The 17,815-nt window shown below is 41.9% G+C and overlaps 1 protein-coding gene across 1 annotated transcript in view; it reads left to right on the top strand.

Annotated features, from left to right (window-relative positions):
* The first annotated feature begins 4,579 nt into the window (after positions 1–4,579).
* The window catches only part of LOC126365808 (rhodopsin), a 499,049-nt gene continuing 485,813 nt past the window's right edge, over positions 4,580–17,815 (top strand). The window contains exon 1 of the mRNA XM_050008441.1: positions 4,580–4,838. Coding sequence (XP_049864398.1) covers positions 4,580–4,838 — 259 coding nt within the window. The remainder of the gene's footprint in view (positions 4,839–17,815) is intronic.

The raw sequence follows: 17,815 nt of genomic DNA, 5'->3' as shown, positions 1-17,815 counted from the left end.
ATTCAATCTGTATATTGAGCAAGCAGTAAAGGAAACACAAGAAAAATTTGGAGTAGGTATTAAAATTCATGGAGACGAAGTAAAAACTTTGAGGTTCGCCAATGACATTGTAATTCTGTCAGAGACGGCAAAGGACTTGGAAGAGCAGTTGAACGGAATGGACAGTGTCTTGAAAGGAGGATATAAGATGAACATCAACAAAAGCAAAACGAGGATAATGGAATGTAGTCCAATTAAATCGGGTGATGCTGAGGGAATTAGATTTGGAAATGAGACACTTAAAGTAGTAAAGGAGTTTTGCTATTTAGGAAGTAAAATAACTGATGATGGTCGAAGTAGAGAGGATATAAAATGTAGACTGGCAATGGCAAGGAAAGCGTTTCTGAAGAAGAGAAATTTGTTAACATCGAGTATGGATTTAAGTGTCGTTGTTGTTGTTGTTGTTGTGGTCTTCAGTCCTGAGACTGGTTTGATGCAGCTCTCCATGCTACTCTATCCTGTGCAAGCTTCTTCATCTCCCAGTACCTACTGCAACCTACATCCTTCTGAATCTGCTTAGTGTACTCATCTCTCGGTCTCCCTCTACGATTTTTACCCTCCACACTGCCCTCCAATGCTAAATTTGTGATCCCTTGATGCCTCAAAACATGTCCTACCAACCGATCCCTTCTTCTAGTCAAGTTGTGCCACAAACTTCTCTTCTCCCCAATCCTATTCAATACCTCCTCATTAGTTACGTGATCTATCCACCTTATCTTCAGTATTCTTCTGTAGCACCACAATTCGAAAGCTTCTATTCTCTTCTTGTCCAAACTAGTTATCGTCCATGTTTCACTTTCATACATGGCTACACTCCAAACAAATATTTTCAGAAATGACTTCCTGACACTTAAATCTATATTCGATGTTAACAAATTTCTCTTCTTCAGAAACGCTTTCCTTGCCATTGCCAGTCTACATTTTATATCCTCTCTACTTCGACCATCATCAGTTATTTTACTTCCTAAATAGCAAAACTCCTTTACTACTTTAAGTGTCTCATTTCCAAATCTAATTCCCTCAGCATCACCCGATTTAATTGGACTACATTCCATTATCCTCGTTTTGCTTTTGTTGATGTTCATCTTATATCCTCCTTTCAAGACACTGTCCATTCCGTTCAACTGCTCTTCCAAGTCCTTTGCCGTCTCTGACAGAATTACAATGTCATTGGCGAACCTCAAAGTTTTTACTTCGTCTCCATGAATTTTAATACCTACTCCAAATTTTTCTTTTGTTTCCTTTACTGCTTGCTCAATATACAGATTGAATAACATCGGGGAGAGGCTACAACCCTGTCTCACTCCTTTCCCAACCACTGCTTCCCTTTCATGCCCCTCGACTCTTATGACTGCCATCTGGTTTCTGTACAAATTGTAAATAACCTTTCGCTCCCTGTATTTTACCCCTGCCACCTTTAGAATTTGAAAAAGAGTATTCCAGTCAACATTGTCAAAAGCTTTCTCTAAGTCTACAAATGCTAGAAACGTAGGTTTACCTTTTCTTAATCTTTCTTCTAAGATAAGTCGTAAGGTCAGTATTGCCTCACGTGTTCCAACATTTCGACGGAATCCAAACTGATCCTCCCCGAGGTCCGCATCTACCAGTTTTTCCATTCGTCTGTAAAGAATTCGCGTTAGTATTTTACAGCTGTGACTTATTAAACTGATAGTTCGGTAATTTTCACATCTGTCAGCACCTGCTTTCTTTGGGATTGGAATTATTATATTCTTCTTGAAGTCTGAGGGTATTTGGCCTGTCTCATACATCTTGCTCACCAACTGGTAGAGTTTTGTCATGACTTGCTCTCCCAAGGCCGTCAGTAGTTCTAATGGAATGTTGTCTACTCCGGGGGCCTTGTTCCGACTCAGGTCTTTCAGTGCTCTGTCAAACTCTTCACGCAATATCGTATTACCCATTTCGTCTTCATCTACATCCTCTTCCATTTCCATAATATTGTCCTCAAGTACATCACCCTTGTATAAACCTTCTATATACTCCTTCCAGCTTTCTGCCTTCCCTTCTTTGCTTAGAACTGGGTTGCCATCTGAGCTCTTGATATTTATACACGTGGTTCTCTTCTCTCCAAAGGTCTCTTTAATTTTCCTGTAGGCAGTATCTATCTTACCCCTAGTGAGATAAGCCTCTACATCCTTACATTTATCCTCTAGCCATCCCTGTTTAGCCATTTTGCACTTCCTCTCGATCTCATTTTTGAGACGTTTGTATTCCTTTTTGCCTGCTTCATTTACTGCATTTTTATATTTTCTCCTTTCATCAATTAAATTCAATATTTCTTCTGTTACCCAAGGATTTCTAGCAGCCCTCGTCTTTTTACCTACTTTATCCTCTGCTGCCTTCAGTACTTCATCCCTCAGAGCTACTCATTCTTCTTCTACTGTATTTCTTTCCCCTATTCCTGTCAATTGTTCCCTTATGCTCTCCCTGAAACTCTGTACAACCTCTGGTTCTTTCAGTTTATCCAGGTCCCATCTCCTTAATTTCCCACATTTTTGCAGTTTCTTCAGTTTTAATCTACAGGTCATAACCAATAGATTGTGGTCAGAGTCCACATCTGCCCCTGGAAATGTCTTACAACTTAAAACCTGGTTCCTAAATCTCTGTCTTACCATTATATAATCTATCTGACACCTTTTAGTATCTCCAGGGTTCTTCCACGTATACAACCTTCTTTCATGATTCTTAAACCAAGTGTTACCTATGACTAAGTTGTGCTCTGTACAAAATTCTACTAGGCGGCTTCCTCTTTCATTTCTTAGCCCCAATCCATATTCACCTACTATGTTTCCTTCTCTCCCTTTTCCTACACTCGAATTCCAGTCACCCATTACTATTAAATTTTCGTCTCCCTTCACTATCTGAATAATTTCTTTTATTTCATCGTACATTTCTTCAATTTCTTCGTCATCTGCAGAGCTAGTTGGCATATAAACTTGTACTACTGTAGTAGGTGTGGGCTTCGTATCTATCTTGGCCACAATAATGCGTTCACTATGCTGTTTGTAGTAGCTTACCCGCATTCCTATTTTCCTATTCATTATTAAACCTACTCCTGCATTACCCCTATTTGATTTTGTGTTTATAACCCTGTAATCACCTGACCAGAAGTCTTGTTCCTCCTGCCACCGAACTTCACTAATTCCCACTATATCTAACTTTAACCTATCCATTTCCCTTTTTAAATTTTCTAACCTACCTGCCCGATTAAGGGATCTGACATTCCACGCTCCGATCCGTAGAACGCCAGTTTTCTTTCTCCTGATAACGACATCCTCCTGAGTAGTCCCCGCCCGGAGATCCGAATGGGGGACTATTTTACCTCCGGAATATTTTACCCAAGAGGATGCCATCATCATTTAATCATACAGTAAAGCTGCATGTCCTCGGGAAAAATTACGGGTGTAGTTTCCCCTTGCTTTCAGCCGTTCGCAGTACCAGCACAGCAACGCCGTTTTGGTTAATGTTGCAAGGCCAGATGAGTCAATCATCCAGACTGTTGCCCCTGCAACTACTGAAAAGGCTGCTGCCCCTCTTCAGGAACCACACGTTTGTCTGGCCTCTCAACAGATACCCCTCCGTTGTGGTTGCACCTACGGTACGGCCATCTGTATCGCTGAGGCACGCAAGCCTCCCCACCAACGGCAAGGTCCATGGTTCAGGGGGGGGGGGGGGGGGGGATTTAAGTGTCAGGAAGTCGTTTCTGAAAGTATTTGTATGGAGTGTAACCATGTATGGAGGTGAAACGTGGACGATTAATAGTTTGGACAAGAAGAGAATAGAAGCTTTTAAAATGTGGTGCTACAGAATAATGCTGAAGATTAGATGGGAGCATGACATAACTAATGCGGAGGTATTGAATAGAATTGGAGAGAAGAGAAATTTGTGGCGCATCTTGACTAGAAGAAGGGATCGGTTGGTAGAGCATATTCTGAGCCATCAAGGGATCACCAATTTAGTATTGGAGGGCAGCGTGGAGGGTAAAAATATGAGAGGGAGACCAAGGGATGAACACACTAAACAGTTTCAGAAAAATGTAAGTTGCAGTAAGCACTGGGAGATGAGAAGAAGCTTGCACAGGATAGAGCAGCATGGAGAGCTGTATCAAACCAGTGTCTGGGCTGAAGACCACAACAAGAACTATTTGGGAGAGGGAGAAAGGTTATGACTAGTAGAGGTTCAAGGTACCTCCAACTATACACTGTATGGTGGCTTGCAGAGTGTGCATGTATGTGTAGATCATCTTAAACAGAGAGAAAAAGTCTGGACGTATTTAGACCAGGGCATGAAACGTAGAAATCGCTGTACATACAATCTTTTCCTCGCCAAAGTGAGCTCATTGTCAAGGATACAAGTGGTGGTAAAGGTATTAGCAGGATAACCCTCATGGATGACTATATTTTGTTTGTGTTTATGTTAGTTGTAAATTACTTAGTCACGGTCAAGTGCTGGTGTTGCTGATGTGACGTCTGTGCCTATAGAAGTGGTAAGACCTTTCGTTTTCTGCAGACCCAGTGTCGGTATGGCAGAAGTGAAACGTGTGACTGTGCGTGTTTCGGCTCGTGACGCTGGGACTGGCCGTGTTGCAGGCGTGCCGTGCGCGCTGCTGGCGGCGGTGGGGCAGCCGCGCAACCTGCGCGCCTGCCTGTCGACGCTGTCGCTGCTGCTGGCGCTGTGCACCTCCTCCATCCTCAGCCTGGTGGCCGTCTCGCTCGACCGCTACTGGGCCATCCTGCACCCGCTCGTCTACTCCAGGCACATGCGCACGCGCACATCGCTCAGTGAGTACGCACACCTCTCTTCCGTAATCCTGTGTCGCTCAGTTACAGCCGCTTCCATAACATTTTTGGTAGCTGGGTGCCTTTTCGTACCACACTTACCCACCATATCTTGGATGCCATAAAAGAGGAAGCGGTATGGGATCTTGCTTGGTAGTAACAGTTTATAATTAAGACTGTTTATTGACATTACACCTTTTAAGGAATTTGACAATAACAAATTGTGGACGAACCACTATATAAACTTTGCGAATACACTTAGAAACCCAATGTACTCACTCGGTACTCAAATAAACTGTCCCGTAAGAGAAGGCTATAAAAAACTTTGTGCCAGGCGTTTATAGAAAACTTAAGCATAGCAATTATCAATTACTTCACATAGCCACTTCATCAAACTCCTTAAGGGGGGTAGGGCGTGAAACGGGTCGACATGGAGCAGGAGAGGCACCACAGGACATTTTAATTTGCACTGTCTATACTTTTACAAATAAATTCATAAAACTTTGTTAGCATGACCAGGAAGGATTCAGGATTCAACTCATATGAGTGGAAGTTCAAAAACCAAATAAAACAATTTCTTTTTACATGTGTAATTTCATCATTTTTTCACTTGCTATTGGCTGCATTTGTTGCTGTAGATACACTTTTCTTCATAAGTAAGAGAGATTCTTCGATGAATTTTGCACAACATACAAACCACACTTGCAGTTGTATGAAACTCTAGTATTTCCCAAATCTGTTAAAACTGTGGTAAAAATTGAGATAATTAACTACAAAATTCGAATTTTCTCTAAACACGAAGTTTAAAATGTAACAGCACATTCATTTTTTCATAGATTGAATAAATTTTAGAGTTTAATACACCTATTTAGTATGGTTTGTAATCTGTGCAAAATTCATCGAAGAATCTCTCTTATGAAGAAAACTGTACCTATAGCAACAAATGCAGCCAACAGTAAGTGAAAAAAATCATGAAATTTCACACGGAAAAAAAATTATTTTGTCATGTTCTTGAACATCCACTGCTATGAGTGTGAATTCTGAATCCTTTCTGGGCATGCTGGCAAATTTTTATGAATTTATTTGTAAAAGTTCAGACAGTGCAAATTAAAACTTCCTGTGGTGCCTCTCCTGTACGAAGTCGGCCCGTTTGACGTCCTACCCCCCTTAAAACCATTTATTACGTTAAGATGGCCACACTTAACATTCTTCACTAAAATACCCTTATAAACTTACTATTTCAATCCGTTAAAGAAGCACTTGTTGAAAGGTTAATTACAAACTTAACGTTGCCGGGCACTAATGCCCCTCGTTTTATTTTCCCTTATCAAGAAAACAAAATTACAAACTTTAGAAATTCAAATTCACATATAGAATTACCCTCAAAATACATATAATGAAAACAGGTACCAATAAAGGGTGGCTTAATGACACTGCAACACTAATGCCGAGATAAGATCCAATTACATAACATGATGGAACCACTTACATGAAAAACTACAGCAGAAACACTGATCTTTAAAAATGAATGTTCACGTGCTCAGACGAGTTAATAAGACTGCTAGAAAGAGCTGCGCAAGGAACTCAGCAGATGGTATGCAATTTAAAGTTAGGCAGTTGCCAGTCGCTAATATTTAAGGAAGCAGGCTCGTACAAGAACAGGTTACATGCAATATATATTTATGTATCTACCAGCTTAACCCACCTTGGCGGAAGGAAGATAAATACTAAACTTTGGAAGGCGGTATATGAACAACTCCAGGCAGTGGACAGGTTCTTAAACACTGCCAGGCCTAGACCTCAGGTTACATTTCACTCCCCGCCAAGACGATGGCGCAATCAAAGGTTTTCGCACGAATCACAAAGACATTCCAATAACTAACATAGAAACACTCACCAGACCCTCTGACTCGATATATGGGTAAGCGTGTAAAGGAACACATTACACTACTGACAAATTTGCAACTTTGACCTTAAGCATTTTACCCATGAATAACTGTATTAATAGAGTGCAGGCTTTGAAAACGTCAACATAAAATCATTTGATACAAGAAACACAGAGCATTAGTAAAACTTCTCAGAAAACTTTCAAATAACGGACACCATTTAACTAGGCCAACTGAACTCTTCCACACCATCTTGAAGTTCGACTATGAAAGTCTCACCATAATAATAAAATTTAAATGCCTCTGAATGCGCCGGTCAACAAAACACAATTACGACCACTTACTTCATATCACGTACACAATATAAAGGAACGGGTTCCACAGTTTCACCGCTTCACTTTAAATTTTGATCCCAACGAATCACAGAACTTGTATCTCCAAGCTGCCCATGTCGCGAAAACGCCCTACCAATTTCTCACCACAACATGGCAGCCGTTGACATTCGTCTCCTAGCGAATGTCACGAGATCTCGAGGGTTAACCTTCGAAGGCCAACAACCCTCTAAACATTCATGGTGGTGTCTGTTTGTTCTATATCGTGTCTCCCTACCACTTTCGGGCAACGACGCTCTGAGCGTGTTTTTTAGGGAATTGACTAGTTTGAACCTGGGACCTGTTGCTGGTAAGGAGACGCCAGACCACACATGACATGTAGAATTCAGAAGAGTTCAGTGAGACTAGCGATGATATAACCAAATACTAAATGATCTCAGCGTCAGCTCCACTGCACTCCCTGTAAAAGAATCTTAATACTAACTAAATCTAGTGGAAGGGGTTCAAGGCTTTCCTATTTTTAGTTAGTTGGTAAAATAACGTCGAAAAAGCAGTTAAGTTTACCATTGGACATTTTATTCTACTCACAAAACATTGTTTATAAATTGCACTATTGATAAAAGGAAGTGTTTTAGTACAGGATGGTAAAAACCAACTGCGTTCAACAAAAATGTGAACGAATATTCCCTGAATGGGTTTCCAAGTTCTACAATGGATCGAAGGATGACCTATGCCATATCACATCTATAATCTAGGTTTAAATTATGTTTTACAAAAGAGAAAAACTATCAAAATGGTCTACAGTGACCTTCAATTATCTTTAATTACTTATCTAACTTGTAAATTACAGTGGCTGATGTGCCTTCTCAATGATTATATAACAGAGAAATCATCGCTTTTCAGATTTTTACTTCAAGTGGCAAATGTGAACACCATGAGCTTTAATTTACGATCGACACTGGTATTACGCAAAAAAGGGGGTGTAACAGATGAGACTTCTGCAGTTCTGAGTGAAACTTTATGTGCTGTTATGCGGCATCGCGTGTGTTCATTACCTTGTCGGTGTTCGTCAGGGGAGGGCGGCGGCCGGCGCAGCAGCCATCCAGCTCGCCGTATCTGAAGTAACTCTCCACTTCTCCTTACTACAATTTACCGAAGTTGGTTTAAAAAAAAAACTATCTGGCCGTGTTTTCATCTGACCAATCAGGGTCTCAATGTTAACCTTAAGCTCCGCCTAAAAAAATTCTGTCTATCCAATGAGAAACGTTATACTTTTCGTGGTGGGGCAATGTTTTTAAAGTTTGCAACGTAACAGAGACGCGAAAAAGTCTCACTCTAAAACCTGCAGCTGGTGTGGTCCTTTCAGCGTTATCGTGAGATCTGTACTGTTCTTCTGGAGGGCTCTATCTTTTAACATGGGCTGGGGGGTGGTCCTTGACGTAACAGAGACGCGAAAAAGTCTCACGCTAAAACTTGCGGGTGATAGTGGCCCTTTTTGTGTTATCGTAAGATGTATACTGTTTTTCTGGAGGGCTTTAGTTTTTAACATGGGCTGGGGGGTGGTCCTTGATGTAACAGAGACGCGAAACAGTCTCACGCTAAAACTGCGGGTCGTGTGCCCTAGTGGCTAGCTGGCGACGTGGGTGTCCAGTCCGTCCCTTATGGTAGGGCCTTCTAGCTTAACACGGTTCTGCTCTCGGCTTCTGTTCTCGTTTCTCCCCTCGGAACTGCGTCGGTCTCACGGTGGGAAGGTACGACATGCATTTAGGCATTCTTGTGTTAGTCTGTGGTATTCCATTTTCTCACTCGTTACTCGTATTACTTTGGTTAATTTAATGTCACGATTTATTCGGAGCTATGTGACATACTACTGGAATTGCTTATCACGTCAGGATTTTCATGGAAGATGTTGGATTTGCCTGACACCTTACAACCCAATCCCTTCAACCGCCTGGAAGATAAGACAAGCGAAAAGCAAAGATAGCTCAGCTCAACCATAATCGATCTCAACAATACATGAACAAAATATCACTGGCGCCAGCTAGCAACGGCTCAATTTTCTCACACAAGCGACTAACAATTGCCCCTTCCCCTCCATTTCCAACACATCAGTTGCCTTTTGTGAGATCTTGGAAATCCGACTGGGCCCGACCGACCGTCATGTCGTCCTCAGAAATGGCGTAAGGAGGGGCGTGGGATCAGCACACTGCTGTCCCGGTTGGAGGTTAGCAGACCTGGTGATTCTGCTAGTCGGTCAAGTAGATGCTCAGTTGTCATCACAAGGCTTAGTCACCCTGTTCCAATCCTTCCACCAACGAAAAAAATCCTTGACAGTACTGCGGATCGAATCCGGGTTCCCCAAATGTCAGTAAGTCGTGCTGACTGCTCAGTTCTGGGGGTGTACGGGACCTCCGTAAGACATTTAAAAATTAGTCTAAATCTAGCGATCGAAGAAATACGGTCCGTTTTATTTTAAAATAAGTACCACATGGACATTCTATAACAGAACTTCACAAGCCAAGATCGCTTAAAAGCAATCTCATTGGGTGCTGTCATCATAGGATTTCATGATCTATAATTTTTGCAAAAAATTTTAACGTATAACATCCTATGATGAGAGCGTAGCTCTGTCGAAATCAGTCATTTCTATAAAGTGCTTTCTTAGCGATTTTAGCTTGTGAAGTTTTCTTCGGTAGCCATACATTGCACATAGCTCCCAGACTGACGATGTCAGGAATGCATAAAGAAATAAACTGCTGTATCTTATTCCAGTGCTAAATATTAAATGAAGAGACAATAAATTTTCATTTAAGGTAATTCCTAAGATCTTTGAAAGCTTTTACTGAAAGCAAAAAGTACTGGAACTATAGTATTACTCCAGTCCAATGAAAAGCGTACTATCTGTGAAACTGAGTGAAAAGAATGATAATATGAAATTTCTATCGTTGTTTTAGTTTAATAACGAAACTTATTAAGTTTATAATTAAAAGTTGTTTCAGTTACAGGGGAAAATGTGGCACAGAAATGAACACATCGGTTAACATGTGCACGTGTAGAGTACATTGTAACATGTAACGTGCTGAAGTACAATTATATTTTCATTACAGTCGATATAATCGTTTTGAGAGATTCGGCAACTGTGTAGATACTTAAGACAATTCTCATTTATTGTTCCACCTCAGTTGAAAATTTTTAATTAGGTTATATATTTCGGTAGCTCTAGATCATCTTCAGATCTAAGTGTTTGCGCCAGCAATCCGCCTTGTCTACTCAAAACTACATATCAGAGTACCTTTCAGTACTAAGCAGTTGCGTGAGCAGCCCGTCTTGTCTACTCAGAACCACATATCAAAGTACCTGTCAGTACTGCGATTTGTGGTTCTGAGTAGACAAGCCTGATTGCTAACGTAGCTGCTTAGATCTGAAGATGATCCAGAGCGACCGAAACGTGTGATCTACTTAATAATGAGTATCATCTTAAGTATTATGTATGTTGGTAAGGTAGGCCAATGGCGAAATTTGAACTCAATTAGATGATGACTTACTCGAAAAGTTTACACCTGAACTACGTTGGTACTATCGAGGACACGAGTTGATACTGCAGTTAGTGGTGACTTGTAATCAAACATTCGCAGTCGCCTCGCAATCGGCTCGTTTCCAGACCTATTTTCACTGGAACTTTTTTACTTCTGTTATCGTATACTTCCAACCGTATGAGTCTTTGCCGTTAATTACGATAGCCATACAACCTGTACACGGATTGTACACATTGCACCTGTGTCAGCCCTCTGAGTTTGGCGCCCCAAGTGACCGCCTGTGTCGCCCGGGCCACAAACCAACCATGTACTCGATATTGTGCGAGAAGGACACTGCAGCTTTACGCCACAATGCGAGTACGCAAAAAACGACTCCGCCCAAAGTCGCGTTAACGTCGCGGTAATAGAGAGGATGGAGGCAGTGGTGGAGGCTATGTTGTGGACGCCATCGAGTGATAGGAGAGGTGGACTGCGACGGCTAAGGCCTTGGCGGAAATTCATACCTCACGTAGCTGGTAAGCTACAGCTACTGTGTCAGCAAACGATCGTATTACATACGTTTAAAGTCGAGGTCTGCTCACCAGAGAACCGAAAATGAAATACTCGGATAAACAAAGGATCAACCAACCTTCAGGTTTACTAGCAGCGGCACGAAACTGGCCACAGACGATTGGTGATCGTCAGAACTCGCCCGTACATTTCTGGAAACTCACGGATGCTCTTCGTTTCAAAAACCTTAAATAAATTCGCAAGGATGAACATCAAGTGAGTCATAGATAACAACTTACAAATGCTCCATCTGGCTGACAAAGGATAAAATGTGAACTTACTTTAAGAAACTGAAATTTATTCTCACAAATGGGCATTCACAAAAGATATCCTAAATGGGTAAACAGAACTTTTTCTAACAAATTTTCATATTTTTCCTATCAGCCACACACAAAGTACAGTTGTGACAAAACAAATCCAATATGAGCCCATCCAATGCATATAACAACATATTCTGTACCAAGTTAGTCAGTTGTTCTGCCTTTTGTTCTTTCTAAATGTCACTACAACAGTGAGTAAAATATGTAATATTAATTCTTTTATATAATACGTACTGTACTATTTTTGTAATTATCGATGTAGTTTAATTAACCAGTGACTACTGCGTTCATTAAATAACCATACAAGTAGTCAGCACATTCATACCAAGCAATTACAGTTTTTTATTCATACAGTTGCTTTCAGAACCTGTAAGTAAAATATAACTTTGACCATAGATATAACTTTACGATGTAAAAAAAGACGTAAGTCGCTAACACGGCGGATACTGCATTATTTTCGTGCAAAATACAAATAAAAAAGGTCTCGTGTGTGTCAGTCTAATGCTGTTAACAACCATTTCTTTATATTTCTACGTGGCAAGCACTTCGAATTTATTTCTCTGTTCGAATAGAAATCCGAGCAGCCACGTGCAGATATAGCGCAAAAATCGTGTTCGACTAGCGCTTCTAATTGATTCCAACCGTCAGGACTGGCGGGCTTTCTAAGCTAAGGTGGGCCACTGGTTGTAGGCGGGGACAGAGTTGGTATGTCTGGCGGCATTTCAGACCCTTTGATGTGTCATCTGATGCACTGTGCTGTTCATGGGTGTTAATCATTGTTGCAGGTGTCTACATGTCCTTTACGACGGAAGGGCATACTCGCACTGCATTGCCCACTGTGTATCGCCCTGAATGCTGGATTCGGGATTCACGGGGCTGTAGGTCCAGGAGATGGAGGAGCATTCACAGTTTTCTCCAATGGAGAAGCTTGGTCGCTCAGGCCATAAGTTGTCCCGTACCCTCATCGTTCCTATGTGCTAACACTGCACTGAGGCCCTATGGAGAGGCATCCACAACCAGAACAAGTGCACGTGAAAATGGTATCAGGCAGTATTGAGCGCAATATACGCCTCAACTGTGTGGAGGCTCTCTCACGGGCTGCCGTCTGCCTGTACTGAACACTTTTCTTCAACTGGTTCAGTTGTTGCATGATATGTGCTGCTTGTGAGAGGAACTTTGAACAACAATTGACTACTGACTTTTCCCCAAAAAAAACTTTACATCCCCTGTAACTTTCGGGGTCGGGATAGAAAGTCAATCAGTTGCTTGGATCCCTTCGTTGTTTAGCCAGCGCACAAGGTGTTCCACTTGCTCTTAGGAAAATTGGCATTTATCTAAGCTGCACTTTAGCGCCGCGTCACGAAATTTAGTAAATAAAATGAAAAGGTTCGCAAGCGTTCCTCTCGCGTTGCACCCACAACAGTTAGGTCGTCTAGATAGTTAGTGCAACTTGCACTATTGCAAGCGGGTGCACACATCGTTAACAGTTCATGTACCTCAGGATGATTGTAGGAGCGGAAGAGATCGCAAAAGCCAAGCACTTGTATTTACATAACATGAACGAAGTGGCGACAACCTCGATGTTTTGCGACTCCTCATCCAGCAGTATACAGAAATATACGTCGGAAAGATGTATATTAGAAAAATGTTCTCCTTCTTCTCAAGCTTTTGTTGGGAGGTTTTCTGGGTGTGGTATAGGCTTTCTACTTGTGCCTGCTGTTTTAAAAGTTCTGCATAGCCGGAAGGAGCCATTAGGTTTCTTGGTGACTACCAGGGGCGGGGCCGAAGCGCTTGTCTTAACTAGTCCAATCACGCCAGCCTAGTAGAGTTGGTAGAGTTCCTGCTTAACGGCTGTCCGTAAGAAGCCGCACTCAGCAGAAACGGGGCACTATGTCTGGTCGCAGTGAGGTACAAGCCTGAAAATCTGTGACCCACCCCAGGCTAAGTTCGGATAAACAACACAGATGCCATTGAGGAACACAGTTCATCCAGCTGCCATCATCTGATCCTTTATAATTACATGTACATCAATCATTACTTATAGATTCATTTGGAGTGTGATAACGCCTATAATAGGTGGGTATAACACCGAAATATTTCGCCATCTAGAAGGATTCAGTTCTTTTAGTCTGCTAAATTAAGTGTGTTGTTTGTTTAAATAACCTCAGTGATGCCTTTACTGTACTGTAAGACGTCGTGGTCTCCGCCCTCACAATCATATTCCGCACCTCAAGACGCTTCATTCGAACCCAAACTCGATGAGATAAAATCTGTGTTGTATGAATTAATGTAAACGATATGCAATTAACAAGCAAGCGCACCGTGGTTGAAATACTCGAGGCTGGTGTACACACATACATTCCAGACATGACGGTCGCAGAACCTTTTAGTTCGAGAAAGAAACCGCACAACGGGACGCTGGTCCCTTCGGAGGACGACCCAACCTATGTCAGCCGGTGACCGCCCGTATAGCGGACAGCTTCGGTCCGAGTCAAAGGGGGCAACAACCCCGTGTTCGGCTTAAAAGCAAATTCCGCTACATTGTGTGGGAGCGGCCAGCCTATGCATTCTTTACACATAGCACGCAATTTCAGAGAGTTTCACAGGGAGACAGCAAACGCCAAACGCCAATGCTTCAGGTCGCCTTAAACGAAACGTCATTCTCTCGTTTTAGAAGAGCTATGCTGATTGGCGGACGATATTTCTGACCCCTTGAGCTGAAGGAATAATGGAAGAGACCGAAAGATATACCCCTTCACGTCTGGCGTGGAGAGGCGCCGTTCTGTTGTCGCTCTTGGAGCGAGGAACAAGTCTCTTCTCAGTACTTCACTGGGAGAGCACCTCTGTCGAGAGCGAATCGAAGTGCTACTCTATATTGAGTCCTTGCGGTTAAGCGTTGTTCACTGTGTTGGCTGACACACTTATTGTGTGGTGTGAATGGACGGAGTTATAGTTAAACGCCTGCGAGCGAATTTTGAGTGGCATCAAAGTGGACTGGTTATCTGACCGCTGTACCATGCCAATAGTTCGACTAGGGGCGAATAGGAATCCTTGTCTTCATCAAGGCATAGGGAGAGTTTGATTGGCGAAGGTCAATCCAAATAGAACGAGAGTTATCTTATTTGTCAGCAGCGAGCGGCGCAGACAGCAGTCATCGCTGCTTACGGTATTGTTTGCGACAGCTTTTGCGAGCCCCATATTTCCTCCACAACAGTACACTTCATCGCATTTCACACGCGACAGCCTCGACCGTACCTAGCAACATTCTAAAGGATAATTATTCAAGTTGTGTAGGCGCGCCTGTCAGCCATTCTGCCAAGTCAACAACCATCTTAAACTTTGTATAAAAATTTCATTAGCGAATTCTATGCTTGAGAGATAACTTCACATTCCAAAAAGAACCAGGATATATCTTGTTCAATTCATAACTAAAAGTGCCATTGTGATTTCTCAGAATTTTTGCAAAATAAATTATAACTTTCGTTAATTTAATGTTTTTCTTACTCTAACTAGCACTACTCCAGTACCCAAGTATCCCACCTTACAGCGGACGACTCCAGAAGATATTTATTGCTGAAAGTTTTTCAGGCATTTCTCTTTAGAACGTTAGGAGCATCTGTCTGACTTCTGTAGTAGTGTGGCGGTGGAAATTGCATCTTGCAGGAGCCACAGGGTAAAGGGTACATCTCAGATTAATCCGTTGCGCAGAATAACAGAATAACAGATCAACCTCACACCTCAGATTACTTTTGGTGAATATATTCTTGTCTGACAAACAGATCACAAGAATGAAACAGCACCATCACTTCCAACTTTCAACTACAGTTATTTACGGTCCAAAGATAACTGCTGAGATAAAACGCTCTAACACAGTAAATACCCTGAAAACAGGCTTTTTTGTGTGGTAGGTACAGTTAACACATAGAAGCCTATCAAACAAATAGTTACACGAAATCTGCTACAGCCGTCCCTGTTAAGAACAATGGCTACCCATTCCATGATATTGCGAATGGTCTCCATGTATTACGTAAAATGAACAAATGGGTTTATATGAAGTTTTAGACATTTTCATCCATGGCTCAGTAGATAGTAACAATCTGTTAAATGACAGGTTGGAAAAGAAAAAGAAATCCAATGTGGAATGCTTGTTTCAAATGGCTCTGAGCACTATGCTACTTAAGTTCTGAGGTCATCAGTCGCCTAGAACTTAGAATTAATTAAACCTTACTAACCTAAGGACATCACACATGTCCATGCCCGAGGCAGGATTCAACCTGCGACCGTAGCGGTCGCTTGGCTCCAGACTGTAGCACCTAGAACCGCACGGCCACTCCTGCCGGCGGAATGCTTGTTTCATTAATATTTCAGAGACTAACTTAATTTAGTAATACTGTATGACATGTGCCATGCTATAAATACTATTATGCAAAAATGTTTGTATTCTTCGCATAAGTGGTATTTTACCAACTGAAAAGAGTTTTATCTTAGCACAGGAGAATCTTTAAAATGTGAACAACGGTAAAGCGATGATGAAGTGTTTGTCCTAATATTGTGTGTCAGACCAGGATATATTCGTCAAAAATGTAACTAAAATCATCACTGCCATTATTTAGATATTCAATGCACTTAACGGTGCACATTAAAATAATTAAGTCCTTCTGCACAGGGGCAAATTTCGGTGCATAACCTCACTGGCACACCCAACTAGTCAACCTTATCGCACTCCAAAGGACTCTGAGTAAAAATTAATATACATGTAACTGTCAAGCAACTGATGATAGCAGTATGGTTCTGGAACTGATTGAAGCTGAATAATTATTTTATAAATTTACTTTTGATTAAACATAACTAATTTTTTTTTTAAATTTAGGCTGAGTGCTCACAGTGGCGTTTGTTTTGATGTCAGTATGGACGCTAATAACTAAACAGATCGCTTTAAGATGTTCTGTTCACGTTACTGCGACAAATGAAACTCAGGCGCCAGCAGAGGTATAATTACTTAATGGATCTCTTAATCAGTCGCCCCATACATCAAAACGAAAGAAACGCAGACACTATTGATACTTACGGAACTAAACTGGTTAATTTAATTCACAGCTATGGTAGGTTTATTATGACATGGGTCCTACTACTACTACTACTACTATTATTATTATTATTATTATTTAACACGCGTCGTACGAGTCTCTGCAGTTAACTGAGATTTCATGCATCCCAGCACACCTCGTCCGAGGTTTTTCATTTTAGCCTATGGTACACTGCAGACACAACTTCGTGCTCAAACCTTTGGGAGAGACAGGTACGCTGAAGCAAACTGTCAACAGCGCCGCCAATCTGTCGCTCGCCTCACCCGTGTGCGTTGCTACCAGCAGCAGTATGAGGGGTGTTTTGGCTGTAGCCGTTACCTGCGTTTGATTAGCCTATTGAGGTCACTCGGCAGTACCATTCATTTGCACTTGGCACCGCCTCATCAGCGGCGTTTTAACCTCTCTAATGAAGTATTCAGCGCAGCGCAGAGTGAAGAGCCGAACAAAATGTTCTAAGCGTATCAAAATGTTCACATCTTTATTCGATTTATTCTCGGTGTAGCTTCAGTTTCAAAGTCGCGGTACTCTAGGAGCGATCAATCAAATGAGTTCCATTGCCAATTATGGGGTGTATCAAAAAGAAACATCCGATTAAAAAAATCATAGTATTATGTTACTTGAGATATGTGGGTGAACAACATAGTGTTGAAAAGAGTAAACTTTCGAGTTGTACGTGGTTCCCTCTAGGTAGCAGCAATTTGCGCCCACTTCAGTTGCAGTAAAACTAGTGCCGGGACAACAGAAAGCGTTTTGTGTTCTACGTTTTGCGCAGTGCTGGTCAGTAATAACTGTTCAGCGTGACTTTCGTACTAGGTATGGTGTGGATCCTCCTACAGCACAGAACAATAGAAGACGACATGAACAATTCCGAGAAACAGGTTGTTCGTGTAAAGGCAAATCGCCGGTCCGTCCCCTAGTGTTCGAGACAATATCGAATTCATCCGCCACTGTTACAGGAAGCACATATCTCGATATGCTTGAGAACTTTCTTTACTCACAATTGGAGACTGATTCAAACGACTTCCTTTACCAAGAGAACGGGTCACCGCCACACTGGCATCTGGAACTGCGGGAATTTTTAAATCAAAGGATTACTGAATGATGGATCTGTCCGACTGCACCAGATGATTCCACCTTACACTACTGGCCCCCAAGGTCACCGGACCTGACTGTACGTGATTACTTCTTGAGGAGGTTTAGAAAAGAAAAGACTGTTTACGTGCCTCCGTTACCAACGACAATGAATGTACTGAGATACCGCATAACAGCA

This window comes from Schistocerca gregaria, chromosome 1, assembly GCF_023897955.1.
Source record: "Schistocerca gregaria isolate iqSchGreg1 chromosome 1, iqSchGreg1.2, whole genome shotgun sequence".
Classification (NCBI taxonomy): Eukaryota; Metazoa; Arthropoda; class Insecta; order Orthoptera; family Acrididae; genus Schistocerca; species Schistocerca gregaria.
Note: the sequence above shows the minus strand (reverse complement) of the source record. Positions and strands in the feature narration are given on the sequence as shown.